The 16,501-nt window shown below is 42.9% G+C and overlaps 1 protein-coding gene across 4 annotated transcripts in view; it reads right to left on the minus strand.

The window, feature by feature from the left end:
• spryd3 (SPRY domain containing 3) overlaps window positions 1–16,215 on the minus strand; it is an 82,137-nt gene extending 65,922 nt beyond the window's left edge. For 2 of the 4 annotated variants that reach the window (XM_033015436.1, XM_033015433.1), the window contains exons 1-6: window positions 16,109–16,215; window positions 14,306–14,311; window positions 10,466–10,609; window positions 8,593–8,668; window positions 2,617–2,741; window positions 1,099–1,234 (exon numbers count right to left, since the gene is read on the minus strand). In XM_033015436.1, the coding sequence (XP_032871327.1) occupies window positions 1,099–1,234; window positions 2,617–2,741; window positions 8,593–8,668; window positions 10,466–10,593 (465 nt within the window). In that variant the 5' untranslated portion in view covers window positions 10,594–10,609; window positions 14,306–14,311; window positions 16,109–16,215. Of the gene's footprint in view, window positions 1–1,098; window positions 1,235–2,616; window positions 2,742–8,592; window positions 8,669–10,465; window positions 10,610–14,305; window positions 14,312–16,104 lie in introns of all 4 variants that reach the window. The other 2 variants (XM_033015435.1, XM_033015434.1) reach the window with 2 other exon arrangements.
• Window positions 16,216–16,501: the final 286 nt, after the last annotated feature.

The raw sequence follows: 16,501 nt of genomic DNA on the forward strand, positions 1-16,501 counted from the left end.
GACACACAATGTAAAAAAACGGTATTTACATTCGGGTAAAATGATAATTACCCAGTATTTAACTGAAGACTAATTTAAAACATAAAAACAGGTGTATTTCATGGCTGATCTATACTTCAAATCATTTAACTACCTTTAATCCATCATGGAAACCATGGTGAGGAAACCAAGACCAATTAAGCGCTATAGAAAATGCTTGATAGTATCCCACAAATATTCCCAAAATAAGAACAGCAGACTAAATAAAGGTCAAGAGAGCTTCATTGGCAACGGAACAATCACTCTTCTTGCTTTCTTTCTTCCCACCCCTACAATCAGTTTGAAGAAGAGTCCTGACCCAAAATGTTGCCTATCTATGTTCTCCAGGGATGCTGCCTGATCGGCTGAGTTGCTCCAGAATTTTGTGTCTTACCTACACAATGGAAGAGCAACTTTGATTTTGTTTTATATATAAAGTGGGTAGTTTGAAAAAAAAAAAAAAAACGTTCATGTGTCACTGACAATTATAGGAAATAAACAAAAATCGGAATATTGTGTAAATAAAAACATGAGCCAACAGAATGGAAAGCATGAAACCTTTCATAGCCATAGAAGTGATGTGTGGTAGAATGGTAGGCCATGAGTGGTATGGCCATGAGCTCAATGTCTGAATGGTAGGCCAATGTCTAAATGCACGAATGATAGGCTATGATCTCAAAGTAAGGCTGACAGAATAAGACATTGAAAAGCCTGCAGAAGAGGCACATGCTGCCTACACCAGAGAGCTCAGTGAGCCCAGTAATAACAAAGGCGATGGCTGCACTGACCACAACATGGAGCACATCAGAGGATGCAGATCACTGCCACGTTACTTCACAAGGGAGGCAATCTTGCAACTGTGCCATTTGCTGCAGGCATGTCTTGTCAATGACTGGGAGTAATTTATGGCAGAGGTAGATTACATAAGTGTCTTAAACCTTTATGTGACTTGATCCTGTAAAACTGTCTTGTGTAAATCTGTCAGTTGATCCAATGTGCAGTGCACTGGTGTATGGACTGAACATGCTATGATGTCAACATTGACAGTTTTACTGCAATACATGAAATATACTTCCACACCTCTTTTCCATTTCTTGTGAAAAACACAGTTGCCATTCCTCTGTCAAAGAATTCTGTCTGGACACCACACCCAATTCGATCACCTGCAAAACACTTTGGCCCAAACTGCTGGCCCACACCATTTCCATTAAACAACCTACAAAGAGAAAAAAAATAAGCAGGTCGTTAAAATGGGTCCCTGTAGGATTTATCATCAGAAGTCACAACTCCACTTTGCACACTTTGCTTACAATTGTTGCACATCAGCTGGGCTCATTAAAGATCAGCTTGAAAATTACACAAATCAGTACATTTTAGAAATAACACAGGCAAAGGAATTAAAAAAAATTCATACAAGTGCAAGAGACACTGAGTTGGGGGAAGGGAGAAGCAAGGAGAAGGTACAGTTCCATCTTTTACTTCATTATTTTCTGCCTATTTTAAGAGCAAAACATAAAGTGCTGGAGAACTCAGGTCAGGCTGGATCTATGGAGGGTCGATGAAGGGTCTTGACCCAAATCGTCACCTATTCCTTAACAGAGATGCTGCCTGACCCACTGAGTTACTCCAGCATTTTGGGTCTATCTATGGAGGGAATGGATAGGCGATGTTTACAGTCGGGTCCCTTCTTGAGACATTTTTTAAGGGGTTGGGAAAGACCGAAAATTTCACGTATTTAAATATGTTATTACGAATATAACTACTAGTGTGGGAGAAAATTCCATGAGCCATAATTGCCACATACATACCCAAAAGTAGAAATGTAGAAAGTTATAGTGTGTAAAAAAATAGCTATTACGAGCTTTGTAGTCTCCTTGTACCAAACGCCAAATTCAAAATTCTATATTTTGAAAATGGGCGAAGCAAAAAGTAGTATGTTCTCTAGAAAGGCTTATCCTAAAATAATTGATCGGAAGGGTGTGATTTTCAGTCAGGACGTCTGTATCATTCAGTCAGTGAGCTGTAGATGTAGATGGGATGCTATTTAGCAGCGGTGTCGAGTTAGTCATACTTTTTCTTTACCCCGCAGACAATACTTACTTTCAAATCACATACCTTACCTCTATTACCCCTCTACATAAAAACAAAGTGTCAATGCCTCCTCAAGGTCTACTAAATCACCTGTAGCTTCAGTTGCAGGTACAGCTGAAGGGATTTCGCGCTCGGAACAATGAACTTATTAGTTCTCAGTCTTAAGATTGAATAACTCCAACCATTTCAGGAAAAGACAGAACTCGTCTTTTCTTAAAAAGATGGAAGAAGGGTTCTGACCCGAAATGTCACCTTTTCTCCAGAGATGCTGCCTGACCCGCTGGGTTACTCCAGCACTCTGTGTCTATCAAGAAAAGACATGTTGGTGCACCACTTCACTACTGCATAAATTCTGGATTGGATGAGCAATAAAAGCTCTGGATTGGATGGGCAATAAAAGCTCTTCTACGTTGTTTAATTACATGTTCCCAGACGTTAGGTACAAAATAAAAATCCATTCACGCTGTCCCAAACATTCCATTGCAATTTTTCTTCCATAATACTCACTTGCCATCATCTGCATGATAAGCAACAGAATGTGGAAGCCATCCTGGTTGGTGATCTAGCTTGTAGTACTGCGGGACTAATCCGACTGCAATTGTCCCTCTCACACCAGTATCCATTATACACACCTACAATGGGAAAGGTAAAACAATCAGATTCCATTAATAAACTGCCATCATTGTGCACAGAATTCTTAATATTTTCCGATCTATTGAAATGATTTAAGCCCTAGTCAAGCATCAATGTGATAAGTCACATTGTTAAGAACCAGAATAAGAAATTCTGCATTTACAACCTCAAATATCAGTGGAAATAACCAATGCAATCTCAAGTGGAAGGGGGTATATAGTTAAATTAAACGAAGGATTGTATTTGACAAGTTTGCAGAGACTAAAGGTGGCATATAACGATGCCATGAGAACACTGCTAAGGCAACCTAGATGGTGTAGTGCCAGTAATATGTTTGTGGCTGCAGGAGTCAGTACTTTAGAAGCTATCCTAAGACATCACATGTATAAATTCATTTGCAGGATAAATGACTCTAAAAATGTGCTTATTGTGGCCTTGTCAAACATAAGGCTCAGCACCTCACGCTACAAATCCCAGTTGTGGAGACACTGGTATCGTTGTCTCGTTGTAGGACATTGATCATTCTTTTAATCTGGATTTTTAACATATGTATTGTGTTTTAAAAAATATATATAATTTATGATGCTTTTATAAGTGATATACTAAGATTTTATATATATTTATGATATTTAATATGCAATGCATTTTTTATGTAATGTTGCCCCTTGTCTGGACCTTGAGTCTGCAATAAAGTGTATTATTATTATTATTATTATTATTGAATCGGTTCTGGTAGCTGATTGTATTGTTGAAGTTTATTTGAAGGTAGGGAGAAACAGAGCAGGTTGAGGAGGTTAAAAGGAAGTACCAGAACTCAGGGTACACAAAATTGCTGGGGAAACTCAGCGGGTGCAGCAGCATCTATGGAGCGAAGGAAATAGGCGACGTTTCGGGCCGAAACCCTTCTTCAGACTGATGGGGGGTGGGGGGGGGGGGGGGGGGGGGGGGGGAGAAGGAAGGAAAAGGGGAGGAGGAGGAGGAGCCCGAGGGCGGGCGGATGGGAGGGTGGGAGGAGACAGCTAGAGGGTTAAGGAAGGGGAGGAGACAGCAAGGGCTAGCAAAATTGGGAGAATTCAATGTTAATACCATAAAGACGCAAGGTCCCCAGACGGAATATGAGGTGCTGTTCCTCCAATTTCCGCTGTTGCTCACTCTGGCAATGGAGGAGACCCAGGACAGAGAGGTCGGATTGGGAATGGGAGGGGGAGTTGAAGTGCTGAGCCACCGGGTGTTCAGGTAGGTTATTGCGGCCTGAGCGGAGGTGTTCGGCGAAACGATCGCCCAACCTACGCTTGGTCTCCCCGATGTAAATCAGCTGACATCTAGAGCAGCGGATGCAGTAGATGAGGTTGGAGGAGATACAGGTGAACCTTTGTCGCACCTGGAACGACTGCTTGGGTCAAACTCCAGAATTACCAGAACTCAGGAATGTGAAGTGTCTGTCACAATGACCAAGTAGATGGGAAGAAGGAAGGAGAAAGAGGTATGGAATAAAAATGCATCACCAACAAGAGTCAACAGCATGTAAATTAAGGAAATATATTAAAGAGGATCTCCATGGAGATTTAGATAGCATCAAGTAAGCAAGATAGCATCGAGAGATTTACGGAAAGATTTTGGTCCATGTCAATCCAATTGTGGATGATGGTGAATATTAAACAGGTAACAGGAGGGACCGGCTCCAAGAATAACCGTATCCTTAGCATTGCGGGAGCTCAGCAACTGAGTGCCAATGGTAAGAGTGAAGCTTCTGCAAACAGCTGCATTGAATAGTGCAGAGTATCAATGTTGGCTCCCACCATGGTTGAAGACAGCTTGCAGTCATTGCTTTACTCCATTCAAGGAAACAGCTTTGCTTGGTTTAGTTCAGAGATAAAGCACAAAAACAGACCCATCAGCCGACCAAGTCCATGCTGACCATTGATCAGCTAGTTTTATGCTATCCCACTTTTTCATCCACTCCCCATACACTAGGGGCAATTTATAGAGGGCAATTAACCTACAAACCCGCATGTCCTTAGGATGTGTGAGAAAACCGGAACTCCTGGAGGAAACCCACATGGTCACAACAAACTCCACACGGACAGCACCCGAGGTCAGGATCAAACCCATGTCTGTGCCACTGTGGATGCAGTCAAGCCTACGGGACCAAGCTGTAGTGCTATAGACTCCAGAATTAGTCACAATACAGGCCAAATTGCTCCAGTCCAGTTACAACACATCACGGTGGCGCAGCAGTAGAGTTGTTGCCTCACAGCGCCAGTGACCCGGGTTCAATCCGGACTACTGGTGCTGTCTGTACGGAGTTTGTACGTTCGCTCCCTGACTGCGTGGGTTTTCTCTGGGTGCTCCGGTTTCCTCCCACATTCCAAAGACATATAGGTTTGCAGGTGAATTGGCTTTGTAAATTTGTAAATTGTCCCTAGTTACATTAAATGCCAAAACATCACAATACACCTTACAGGATCATTATCAAGCAAAAATAAATCCATCACTTAACCACATGAAGGAACTTAATGGCAAATGACCAAGAGGCGGGTTTTTAAAAACTAAAAACTCATGTAGGTGTTCAGGGCTCAGCACCTTTGCATCTGAAGGCACATTATGGGCCTGTTAAGCTGCAAGAAAAAGCTGGCTACTATTAAACGCCCTAGAAGTAACATGGGTTGATGAGGTAAAATAGAATGTTTTCACGCTTATGAAGGAAAGCACGTGAAAATTGTAAGGCAGTGTGGATTAAATTTTGACAGCCAACTTAGTGATGGATATTAGACACAATGTAGGAAATGTTATGACTTAAGACTAAGTGGATAGGATAATTCCCAACTCCTGATCATTCTATATTAATAAGCAACTACGGATATACAAAGGAGCTAAGAAAAAAAGATGACTTTGCGAATTAATTGATTTCACAAATTTTACAGTTTAACCACAGTTTCATGGGGTTCCCCAAGATGTCTTTAGGAGTCAGGAAAGAAATTTACAAAATAGTTTTCCTGATATTGGTTCCTTTTTATCTCTGATGTTATTTATTTCCACTGTGGATAACACGTCACTGACGTTTGAATTAGCTAATGAAGAATGATGGTTTATTGAATTTTTTCCAGCTTGCTAAATGTCTAGTTAGTTCAATAGCAGCATTCATTTTGGTGAGATGTTTTTTGGCTCAATTCCAACTTCAGAAACCTGACCTCATAATTAAAGGAGACACTTTAACACAAGCCCAAAGGCAAGCTGCATTGCAACAGGCACTGTCCTTTGGATTAGATGTTAAAACAAGGGCCACTCTACCCGTCAGGAAGGCAGGTTATTTACGAAGAGGAAATCATGCTTGACTAATCTTCTGGAAAATGTTGAGGATGTCATTTGGAAAATGGACAAGGGGGAGCCGGTGGATGTAGTGTACCTGCACTTTCAGAAAGCGTTTGATAAGGTCCCACATAGGAAATTAGTGGGCAAAATTAGGGCACATGGTATTGGGGTTAGGGTGCTGACATGGGTAGAAAATTGGTTTTCTATCGGACAGGAAACAAAGAGTAGAGATTAACGGGTCCCTTTCAGAATAGCAGGCAGTGACGAGTGGGGTACCGCAAGGCTCGGTGCTGGGACTGCAGCTATTTACAATATACATTAATCATTTAGATGAAGGGATTCAAAGTAACATTAGCAAATTTGCAGATGACACAAAGCTGGGTGGCACTGTGAACTGTGAGGAGGATGCTATGAGAATGCAGGGTGACTTGGACAGGTTGGGGGAGTGGGCAGATGCATGGCAGATGAAGTTTAATGTGGATAAATGTGAGGTTATCTACTTTGGTGACAAGAACAGGAAGGCTGATTATTATCTGAATGGTGTCAAGTTAGGAAAAGGGGAAGTACAACGAGATCTGGGTGTCCATGTTCATCAGTCATTGAAGTAATCATGCATGTGCAGCAGGCAGTGAAGAAAGCTAATGGCCTGTTGGCCTTCATAACAAGAGGAGTTCAGTATAGGAGCAAAGAGGTCCTTCTGCAGTTGTACAGGGCCCTAGTGAGACTACACCTAGAGTATTGTGTGCAGTTTTGGTCTCAAACCTTGAGGAAGGACATTCTTGCTATTGAGGGAGTGCAGCGTAGGTTCACAAGGTTAATTCCAGGGATGGCGGGACTGTCATATGTTGAAAGAATGGAGCGACTGGGCTTGTATACACTGGAATTTAGAAGGATGAGAGGGAATCTTATTGAAATGTAAGATTATTAAGGGTTTGGACACACTAGAGGCAGGAATCATGTTCCTGATGTTGGGGGAGTCCAGAACCAGGGGCCACAGTTTAAGAATAAGGAGTAAGCCATTTAGAACGGAGATGAGGAAACATTTTTTCACACAGAGTTGTGAGTCTGTGGAATTCTCTGCCTCAGAGTGTGGTGGAGGCCGGTTCTCTGGATGCTTTCAAGAAAGAGTTAGATAGATCTCTTAAAGATATTGGACTCAGGGGATATGGGGAAAAGGCAGGAACGGGGTACTGATTGTGGATGATCAGCTATGATCACATTGAATGGCGGTGCTGGCTCGAAGGGCCGAATGGCCTACTCCTGCACCTATTGTCTATTGTCAGACCCCATGGCAAAATACAATAGGCAGAACAAAGTTTCCCAAGTAACTTGGCTGTTGAAGAAAATCAAACAGAAATATAGAAAATAGGAGCTGATATAGGCCAATTATGCCCTTCGAGTCTGCTCCATCATTCAAGATGATTATGGATCACCCAAATTCTACACCCTGTTCCAGTTTTCTCCCTCCTCATATCCCTCAATCCCTATAGCCCTAAGAACAATATCTAATTCCTTCTTTGATATGTTTAATTATTTGGCTTCAACTGCTTTCTGTGGTGGAGAATTCCATAGGTTGACCGCTCTCTGAGAGAATAAATTTCTCCTCAGCCCAGTTTTAAGTGGCTTGCCCCTTACCTTTAGACCAGTGGTTCCCAACGTGGGGCGTACGCCCCACAGGGGGGCAATTTGATTTTTAAGGGGGGCATCAGGTAAACATATGTAGTTTATGTTTCAGATGTTATTTTGAGTAAATTCCATTTTCTGAGAATTATTTATTTGTCTGCTCGTGCTAAAATATGGGGGGGGGAGGGATCAGGATTTTAGAGGTGATTAGGTGGGGCATGGCCAAAAAAAGTTGGGAACCACTGCTTTAGACCGACCGTGACACATGGCCATTATAAATTAATAAAATAGATTAAATGGTAATTTATCTCACTTGCTATTTGTGGGACTTCTCTGGTTACAGAATAGTATAAATACCTGCAATTCTTTTATCCTGTCATGTTTAAACACCTCAAGAGAGCATTCAAATGAACCTTTATATTAAAATTTAAATCCAAGCAATTCAACTCTTAGCAAATTGAATGTTTATTGCTCCTACTTGAATGGAGTAAATAAAACCCCAAATGCAACTTACTGACAATTACTCTATTCAAATAAATAAAAGGAAATATATTAATTAGATTGCAGATCAAGGTAGAAGCAATTTTCTGTGTACATTAGAACCGCCATGTCTTTGCCACTGCAAATGTAATCTTGACCAAGTATAACACACACCTGCTCAAAGACATAAATACTTCACTATTTTTGTCGCAGTCATCAATTTAGGAACAACTAATTACATAAATTAGAACCTGTTCAAGATAGTGACTGCAGTAGACGATAATAATAAATCACCCGGAGCAACTAGCAAGGATTTCATTGAATTCATCTCGTCTTTTTGATTGGTGACACACTGGCTTCAATCATTTTGCTTTAAAACGGTGTATGGAAAGCATGTCATTGCACACCACATGTAGTTGATTTAAATTCACACACCTCAAAATAATTGTTCTCCTTTGTCAAAGGACGAGGAGCCACGTAACAACCAACTTCATCCGAGTTTCCATGGTAACTAAAAAAAATAATCAAATGTAATAGCCACAAATATTGCTTGAATACGTTTGAAATTAAATGATGTGAAGATGTTGCACCTCATTCATCTCATGCACTTCCGCCTACAATGAACGTTGTCCACTACATCCCATTGGTGAATTTAACTATGGTAGTCACCACTGTGGGAGTGGCTCACTCTTGCACCCCTCAGTAATCAAGTTCTTTTGCTCACCAGTTTATTCCAACACATGCAAGGAAGTCAGCCAAATATGGAGGTACAGAATGACTTACATTGATCTGTAACATCCAAGTTTAAGGATACAGATCAGAGATCAGAATTTCCTTGACCAGCAGCATTACCAAGCAACTGTCTCACCCCAGTCAATCCCCTTCTCCCCTCTCCCATCAGGCAAGAGGAAAACGCACACCTCCAGATTTAGGGACAGTTTCTTCCCAGCTGTTAACAGGCAATGAACTGTCCTCTCGCCAACTAGAGTGCGGTTCTGACCTCCCCTCTACCTCATTGGGGACCATTGAACTATCTTTAATGATCATGGCTAACCCTAAGAGCTCTCTCACTTTTGAATGCATCCAGTGAATAGGCCTCCACTGCCTTGTGAGGCAGAGAATTCCACAGACTCACAATTCTCTGTGTGAAAAAGTATTTCCTCATCTCCGTTCTAAATGGCTTACACCTTATTCTAAAACTGTGGCCCCTGGTTCTGGACTCCTCCAACTTGTTTCCTTGCTATTGTCCAAACCCTTAATAATCTTATATGTTTCAATAAGATCCCATCTCATCCTTCTAAATTCCAGAGTATACAAACTATATATATACACACACACACACACACACACACACACACACACACACACACACACACACACACACACACACACACACACACACACACACACACACACACACACACAGAGTCTGAAGAAGGGTTTCGGCCCGAAACATTGCCCTTTTCCATCGCTCCATAGATGCTGCCGTACCCGCTGAGTTTCTCCAGCAATTTTGTCTACCAGAGTGTACAAGCCCAGCCGCTCCATTCTCTCAGCATATGACAGTCCCGCCATCCCGGGAATTAACCTGGTGAACCACTCCCTCAATAGCAAGAATGTCCTTCCTCAAATTTGGAGACCAAAACTGCACACAATACTCCAGGTGAGAATACTGATGCAAGTTCCCCGTGAAACAGAACTCTTGTACCCTTCTCTGAGCCACACTTGCAACTGTGCAATCTGCTTAACCCCTAGACAATTTACACGTAGCTCTGGTGGCAATCCAAAATTCATTAGCTTTGTGATTTTTGGTGTTAATTTGGAACCTACCCTAGATTCTTCCTCTGCAGAAACTCTTCATAGCTCCACAGTAAAACAGCTTGCCAAAGCACTGCAGAGACACTTCGTCTAGGTACTCAAATACAGCCATCTATGGCAAAGTACCAACACACAGCAGTGTTTGCAAGGATGGAAAAAAAATGCAGAGAAACATGGCTTAATTCCGTTTTCTATGAAAAAGGTGCATTTGCCCCATTCTAATAACATCCACAGAACTAGCAAGCTAATTTATACACAGTCTGAAGAAGGGTTTCGGCCCGAAACGTCGCCTATTTCCTTCGCTCCATAGATGCTGCTGCACCCGCTGAGTTTCCCCAGCAATTTTGTGTACCTTTAAGCTAATTTATAGCTTGACTTCAGTATCTAGTCTGCACTTTGGGTGAACCTTTCTACCATGGATTATAGAAGTTTTACTACTAACACACATACATTTAAGCAGATCATTGAAGCAGTTCCACAGAAACATTACCTCAGTATGTCTCCATCAACAAGAATGCGCTTGTACCTCTCTTGATGACGTACTGCACGTACTTCTCTTATTTCTCTTATTCTTCTCCTCCAATTTAGGAATCTGTAGTGCAAGTTGAAGTCCTCCATTTTCCCGTGACACTTGATCCGATGGAGCAACGAAATGCAATGTCAATTTCAAACCGCAGTCTTTTAGATCTAACTAACTCAGCTGCCGAGAGCTGGAACTCTTAAACCTGGGCCAAGTTCCAAGTAAGCCTGAGCCAAATTAATAGCCTGGGAGCCAACATTTGGATTTTGAATTCAACCTCAGTCGGAGCTTCATTGATATGGCAGATCATTTAATTGGATGTGTTCATCAATCTTAGTGGTTTATAAATTCCTTGGATGAGATCATTGCATCTCAACCCTTTATAGCACAGGAAGCAGTTATTCTGGGCAGCTGAATCATGGATTAGAATACTTATTTGACCATTATTGGGTTGAAAGTTGTAATATCTCCAACTATATGACGCTATACAAATGTGTTGACTAGTATATACAGGACCTGTTGGCCGGTGTGGGCAAGTTGGGCCTGGTTCTACACTGTATAGGTATAGTTAGCATTCATAGCAAAAGGATTTGAGTATAGGAACACGGAGGTTCTACTGCAGTTGTACAGGGTCTTGGTGAGACCACACCTGGAGTATTGCGTACAGTTTTGGTCTCCTAATCTGAGGAAAGACATTCTTGCCATAGAGGGAGTACAGAGAAGGTTCACCAGACTGATTCCTGGGATGTCAGGACTTTCATATGAAGAAAGACTGGATAGACTCGGCTTGTACGCGCTAGAATTTAGAAGATTGAGGGGGGATCTTATATAAACTTACAAAATTCTTAAGGGGTTGGACAGGCTAGATGCAGGAAGATTGTTCCCGAAGTTGGGGAAGTCCAGAACAAGGGGTCACAGTTTAAGGATAAGGGGGAAATCTTTTAGGACCGAGATGAGAAAAACATTTTTCACGCAAAGAGTGGTGAATCTCTGGAATTCTCTGCCACAGAAGGTAGTTGAGGCCAGTTCATTGGCTATATTTAAGAGGGAGTTAGATGTGGCTAAAGGAATCAGGGGGTATGGAGAGAAGGCAGGTACAGGATACTGAGTTGGATGATCAGCCATGATCATATTGAATGGCGGTGCAGGCTCGTAGGGCCGAATGGCCTACTCCTGCACCTATTTTCTATGTTTCTATAGTGATGGTGGGGCGGCATGGCAATTAGTAACGCTGTTAACCACCTAGTTAGTGGTGGTTAGATTTATTCTTGTTGGAGATGCTCATTGAAGATGGAGATGAGATGTATTCAAGAGAGAATTAGATATAGCTCTTATCAAGGGATATGGGGAGAAAGCAGGAACGGGGATTGATTTTGGATGATCAGCCATCATCATATTGAATGGCGGTGCTGGCTCGAGGGGCCAAATGGCCTACTCCTGCACCTATTTTCTATGTTTCTATATTACTGTCTAATGTTCAGTGCAAACACAGGAAAGTGTCTAAAACTGTATCCTACACAGCCATCATTACATATTTTTAAAACAAATGAATAAATCCAGTAATGCATGGATGTGAAAACATTCTACTCATGAATATCCCAATGACAACACTAATTTTACTTCTGCTTAATTTTTTTCTCTGGCAATCACAGCCCAGAATTCGACACTAAACTGGCAATGTCTTTGGAGGGCAGAAAGATGTAGGATTCAAGTCACTGACATGTCATACTAATGAGTGCCTAGTGTACGACAGCTCATAAACAAGTGCTGGGCCACGATACAGCTGATCTTCTGCTATCCATGCTGCACTATTGTAGTTACTGACGCTGAACCCCAAAGTACCAAAAATTCCAATCCCGGCACTACTGTTTTTCACTCATTCCATTTTGACCATGGTCTTTTACGTTCTTTTAAAACACTAATGTAACATTACTTTAAATGATGGTAGTTAACCCTCTAGCTGTCTCCTCCCACCCTCCCATCCGCCCGCCCTCGGGCTCCTCCTCCTCCCCTTTTCCTTCTTTCTTTCCCCCCGCCCACCCCCCATCAGTCTGAAGAAGGGTTTCGGCCCGAAACGTCGCCTATTTCCTTCGCTCCATAGATGCTGCTGCACCCGCTGAGTTTCCCCAGCAATTTTGTGTACCTTCGATATTCCAGCATCTGCAGTTCCCTTTTGATTACTTTAAATGATGTTTTGGTTTCCATCCCAATGCCCGTTGTGGCATGCAATAGACAGAGTTAAGTGATCTCAAAGCCAACGGATGAAATTGTAATAAAAACAAAAATTGTTGGAAAAACACAGCAGGTAGGGAAGCAACTCTGCAGGGAGGAAAAAGTCCGGGAAAACGTCTCAAGTCTGGGAACTTTCGTCAGAATTGGGAAAGAGTGAAAAACAGGTTAGTTTCTCCAATGTAGAGAAGACAACATTGTGAACACCATATGCAATGTTCTAAATTGGATGAAGAGCAAGCGAGTCGCTGCTTCACCTGGAAAGACCGTTTGGATCATTTGATGGAGTGAAGGGAAGAGGTGAAAAGACAAATGTTAACTGCATGGGAAGGTGAATGAATACTTTATCGTCACATGTGACAAGTCAGTGAAATTCTTTGCTTGCATTCCCAAGGTATGCACTAGTTGCCCCATAAAGGGTGCTGACAAAGTTACAAAGTATCCAGCACAAGGTCCACCTTTGTTCTCTCCCACCCCCCCACCCCCACAGCTGTCCCCTCACGCCGGGTTCTCCATTGTTCAGACTGAAGAAGGGTCTCGACCTGAAACATCACCCATTGCTTCGCTCCAGAGATGCTGCCTGTCCCGCCGAGTTACTCCAGCATTTTGTGTCTATCTTTGGTATTGGAATCTTGTTGGAGAGATTGCGATGGATGATGTGTTGAACGTGGCAGGTGTTGGGGTTGAAAGTAAGCGCCAGGGGAACTTTGTTCTTGCTTTGTCCAGGGCAAGAGGGGTCGAGAGCAAAAGTGTGGGTAATAGATCCATGAACATCTTCAGCCCTCCTACATCTTGGCATGAATGGCAAGGGATGGAGATGGAGGCTACATTCTCATCCTCAACAATCACTGGGCCAGCAAGTGAACACTATAGACCAGGCTGAAGAATTCACAACCATATTCAGCCTGAAGTACCAAATGGGTGATGCATCTCAGCTCCCCCATCATCATAGATGCCAATCTTCAACCAATTCAATTCATTCTATATGATAGCAAGAAATGGCCAATGTCACCAAATACATAATGAGACCAGAAAACATTTCTGCTGTAGTAGTTGTGCTCCAGAACTAACTGAGCTTCCAGCCACGCTGTTCCAATACACTGACATCTACCCAGCAATGTGGAAAACTGGTGTGTCGTGTTCACAAAGGCAGGACAAATCCAATCCAGCTAATCAATGATCAAGTGAAACAATAAGTCTATTCTCAATCAAAGGGACAGGTGGTGTCATCATCAGCGCTATTAATCAACACACTCCCCCATAACCTGATCACCCATGCATACTCTGGGATTCACCAAGACCTCCTCCTCGTAGGCCTCAGTGAGAGAATTGTCCTTAATATCAAAGTAATATTTAACCAAATGTGACAAAAAGATATCCTGATAAAACTGAAGTTGGACAGCACAGTGGCACAGCAGTAGATCTGCTGCCTTACAGCATCAGACACCCAGGTTCGATCCTGACTACGTGTGCCATCTGCGCAGAGTTTGTACATTCTTCCTGTGACCACGTGGGTTTTCTCCAGGTGCTCCGGTTTCCTCCCACATTCCAGACGTGCAGATTTGTAGGTTAATTGGCTCCTGTAAACTGTCCCGAGAGTGTAGGATAGAACTAGTGTATGGGGTGATTGTTGGTCGGCGTGGACTTGATGGGCCAAAGGGCCTGTTTCCACGTTATATCTCTAAAGTAAACTAAATGGCAAAGAAAAACATTCCCGTGGTTGGAGTCAGAACTTGCACAAAGAAAGATGGTTGCCATTGTTGGAACCATCCCAGCCCCAGTTTTGTCACTTTAGGGCCATGTCCATGGCCCAACCATTATCAGCTGTTTAATTCTTGACCTTTCTTCCATCATTCACAATTTTTCCGCAAATGAAGCAGTCCACAAAGGGGAGCATGAAGTCTCTGCTCATGTGCTGACCATGCTTATGAATGACACAGTGCAGGATGAGGTTGGCCAAGCTTGAATGTCAGGCAAGATCTCCCTGTTCTTATGCGTCAATACTATGGGATTACAAACATCTCTAAACCACTGGAACAGATGCACTGCAATCCAGTTTAAGAACATCACAAATAGGAGTAGGCTATTCGGCCCTTCATGCTGGCTCCATCATTCAGTAAGGTCATGGCTGATCTTGTTGCCTCAACGCAACTTTCTTGTGTTGATCCCATCGCCCTTGGTTCCCTTAATATCCAAAAATCAATGAACCCCTATGTTGAATACACTCAGTGACTGAGGTTCCACATCCCACAGGTGGAGAATTCTAACAATTCACCATCTTCTGGGTGAAGACATTTCGCCTCATCTCTGTCCTGCATAGCTGATGTCTTATTCGGAGATTGTGATCCAAGGCTCTTGGAACTCCCAGCCCAAGGAAATATCATCCCTGCATCTCCTCTGTGAACTCTGGAAAAAATGTATATACTTATAGAAGAGCAACTGTTTCTTCACACTAGGAATCAACCTGAAGAACCATTGTTGAACTCTATCCATCATAAGTTTATCCTAAAGTAGGGCAGCTGATCTTTACATAATATTTCTGTGTTTCTTAGTAGGGCTCAATATAATTGGAGCAGGACAATGTTAACACATTGTTTCAACTATTACGTCTCCAACAATGCAACGGTTCTTCAGGACTGAGTGCCAAATTATAATAAGTAGGGCCTCAACTTAACCTTGACTCATGACAAGTGTGCCACAAGTTACTTCAAGCTATAAATACCTTTGTTCAATCTATACAAAAGCTGACTAGCCATTATTAGTGTGACTGCCACAGGCACTTTCAGGCTCAAATCAATTACCTTAAAATATAAATCTATGAACAAAACTGATACGTCAGCAGCAACTGGTGCAATACTTTATTGATCCAGCTGTCTCAAAGTCAGAGAAGTGATACAAAGCCACATCAGGATACAGTCCTGGGGGAGGAGGGAATTCAAAGAGCTGGATGAGCCCTTGGTGGGTATAAGACCCGCAGATACAGATCAGTTCACATTGCGTCTAACTGCGGTACTGTAACTGACCTGGAAACGCTTAATGAGTGGGAAATGTGTGGGAAAGGGACTGTCAAGTTTGATGCAACCATTAGGTAGTGGGGTAAGGGTTAAGTACTTTCTTGAACAGCGTCATTCCTCGTTTTAATCAAACTCTGCTGCTAACGGGAGAACACTTCTTCAGCTTCACCACGGCCTGTCACAAGTTCCAAAGTGGCTGCAATGATGGAAGTGCAGCGCGCCATTAATCGTCGCTGCCATCATGCCATGCTTTTACACTTTGAAGTTCTTCCCCCCCGCCCGCCCGTCCGTGCACATTCTCCAATGGCCTAACGTGAAGCGGCTCGTCACGCACAGGCTCCCCCATTCACACAACAAACACCCTACCTGGGCTTTCTGTGTAAATCCCCTTTAAGCTGCCGGCAAAGATTCCCTCTCTAACCCCAGTAACTATATGACGCACCTCGAGCGGAACAAACTTCCCAGGGAAGCGGAAACTCGGCGAGGAAGCCGTTGATTGACGTGTGCTTCAGCCACACACAGACGGCGTGATGGACCAATAGAGCACGGCGGCGGGACTTGGCGCGAAGGGGGCGGGACCTCGGCGGCAGGCGGGCGGCGCCCATCTCTTGCTACGTCACAGCTTTCATGCTTTGGGTGGAGAGTCTTGGTTCTTGGTTACTTGGTCCTCCAAAATATTCCAAATGGAATTTAAACTGTGGAGAGGGCTTGTTATCACCTCAAATGTTCCAACAACAACGTATTAACATGGAGCCTTCAATGT

This window comes from Amblyraja radiata, chromosome 46, assembly GCF_010909765.2.
Source record: "Amblyraja radiata isolate CabotCenter1 chromosome 46, sAmbRad1.1.pri, whole genome shotgun sequence".
Taxonomy (NCBI): Eukaryota; Metazoa; Chordata; class Chondrichthyes; order Rajiformes; family Rajidae; genus Amblyraja; species Amblyraja radiata.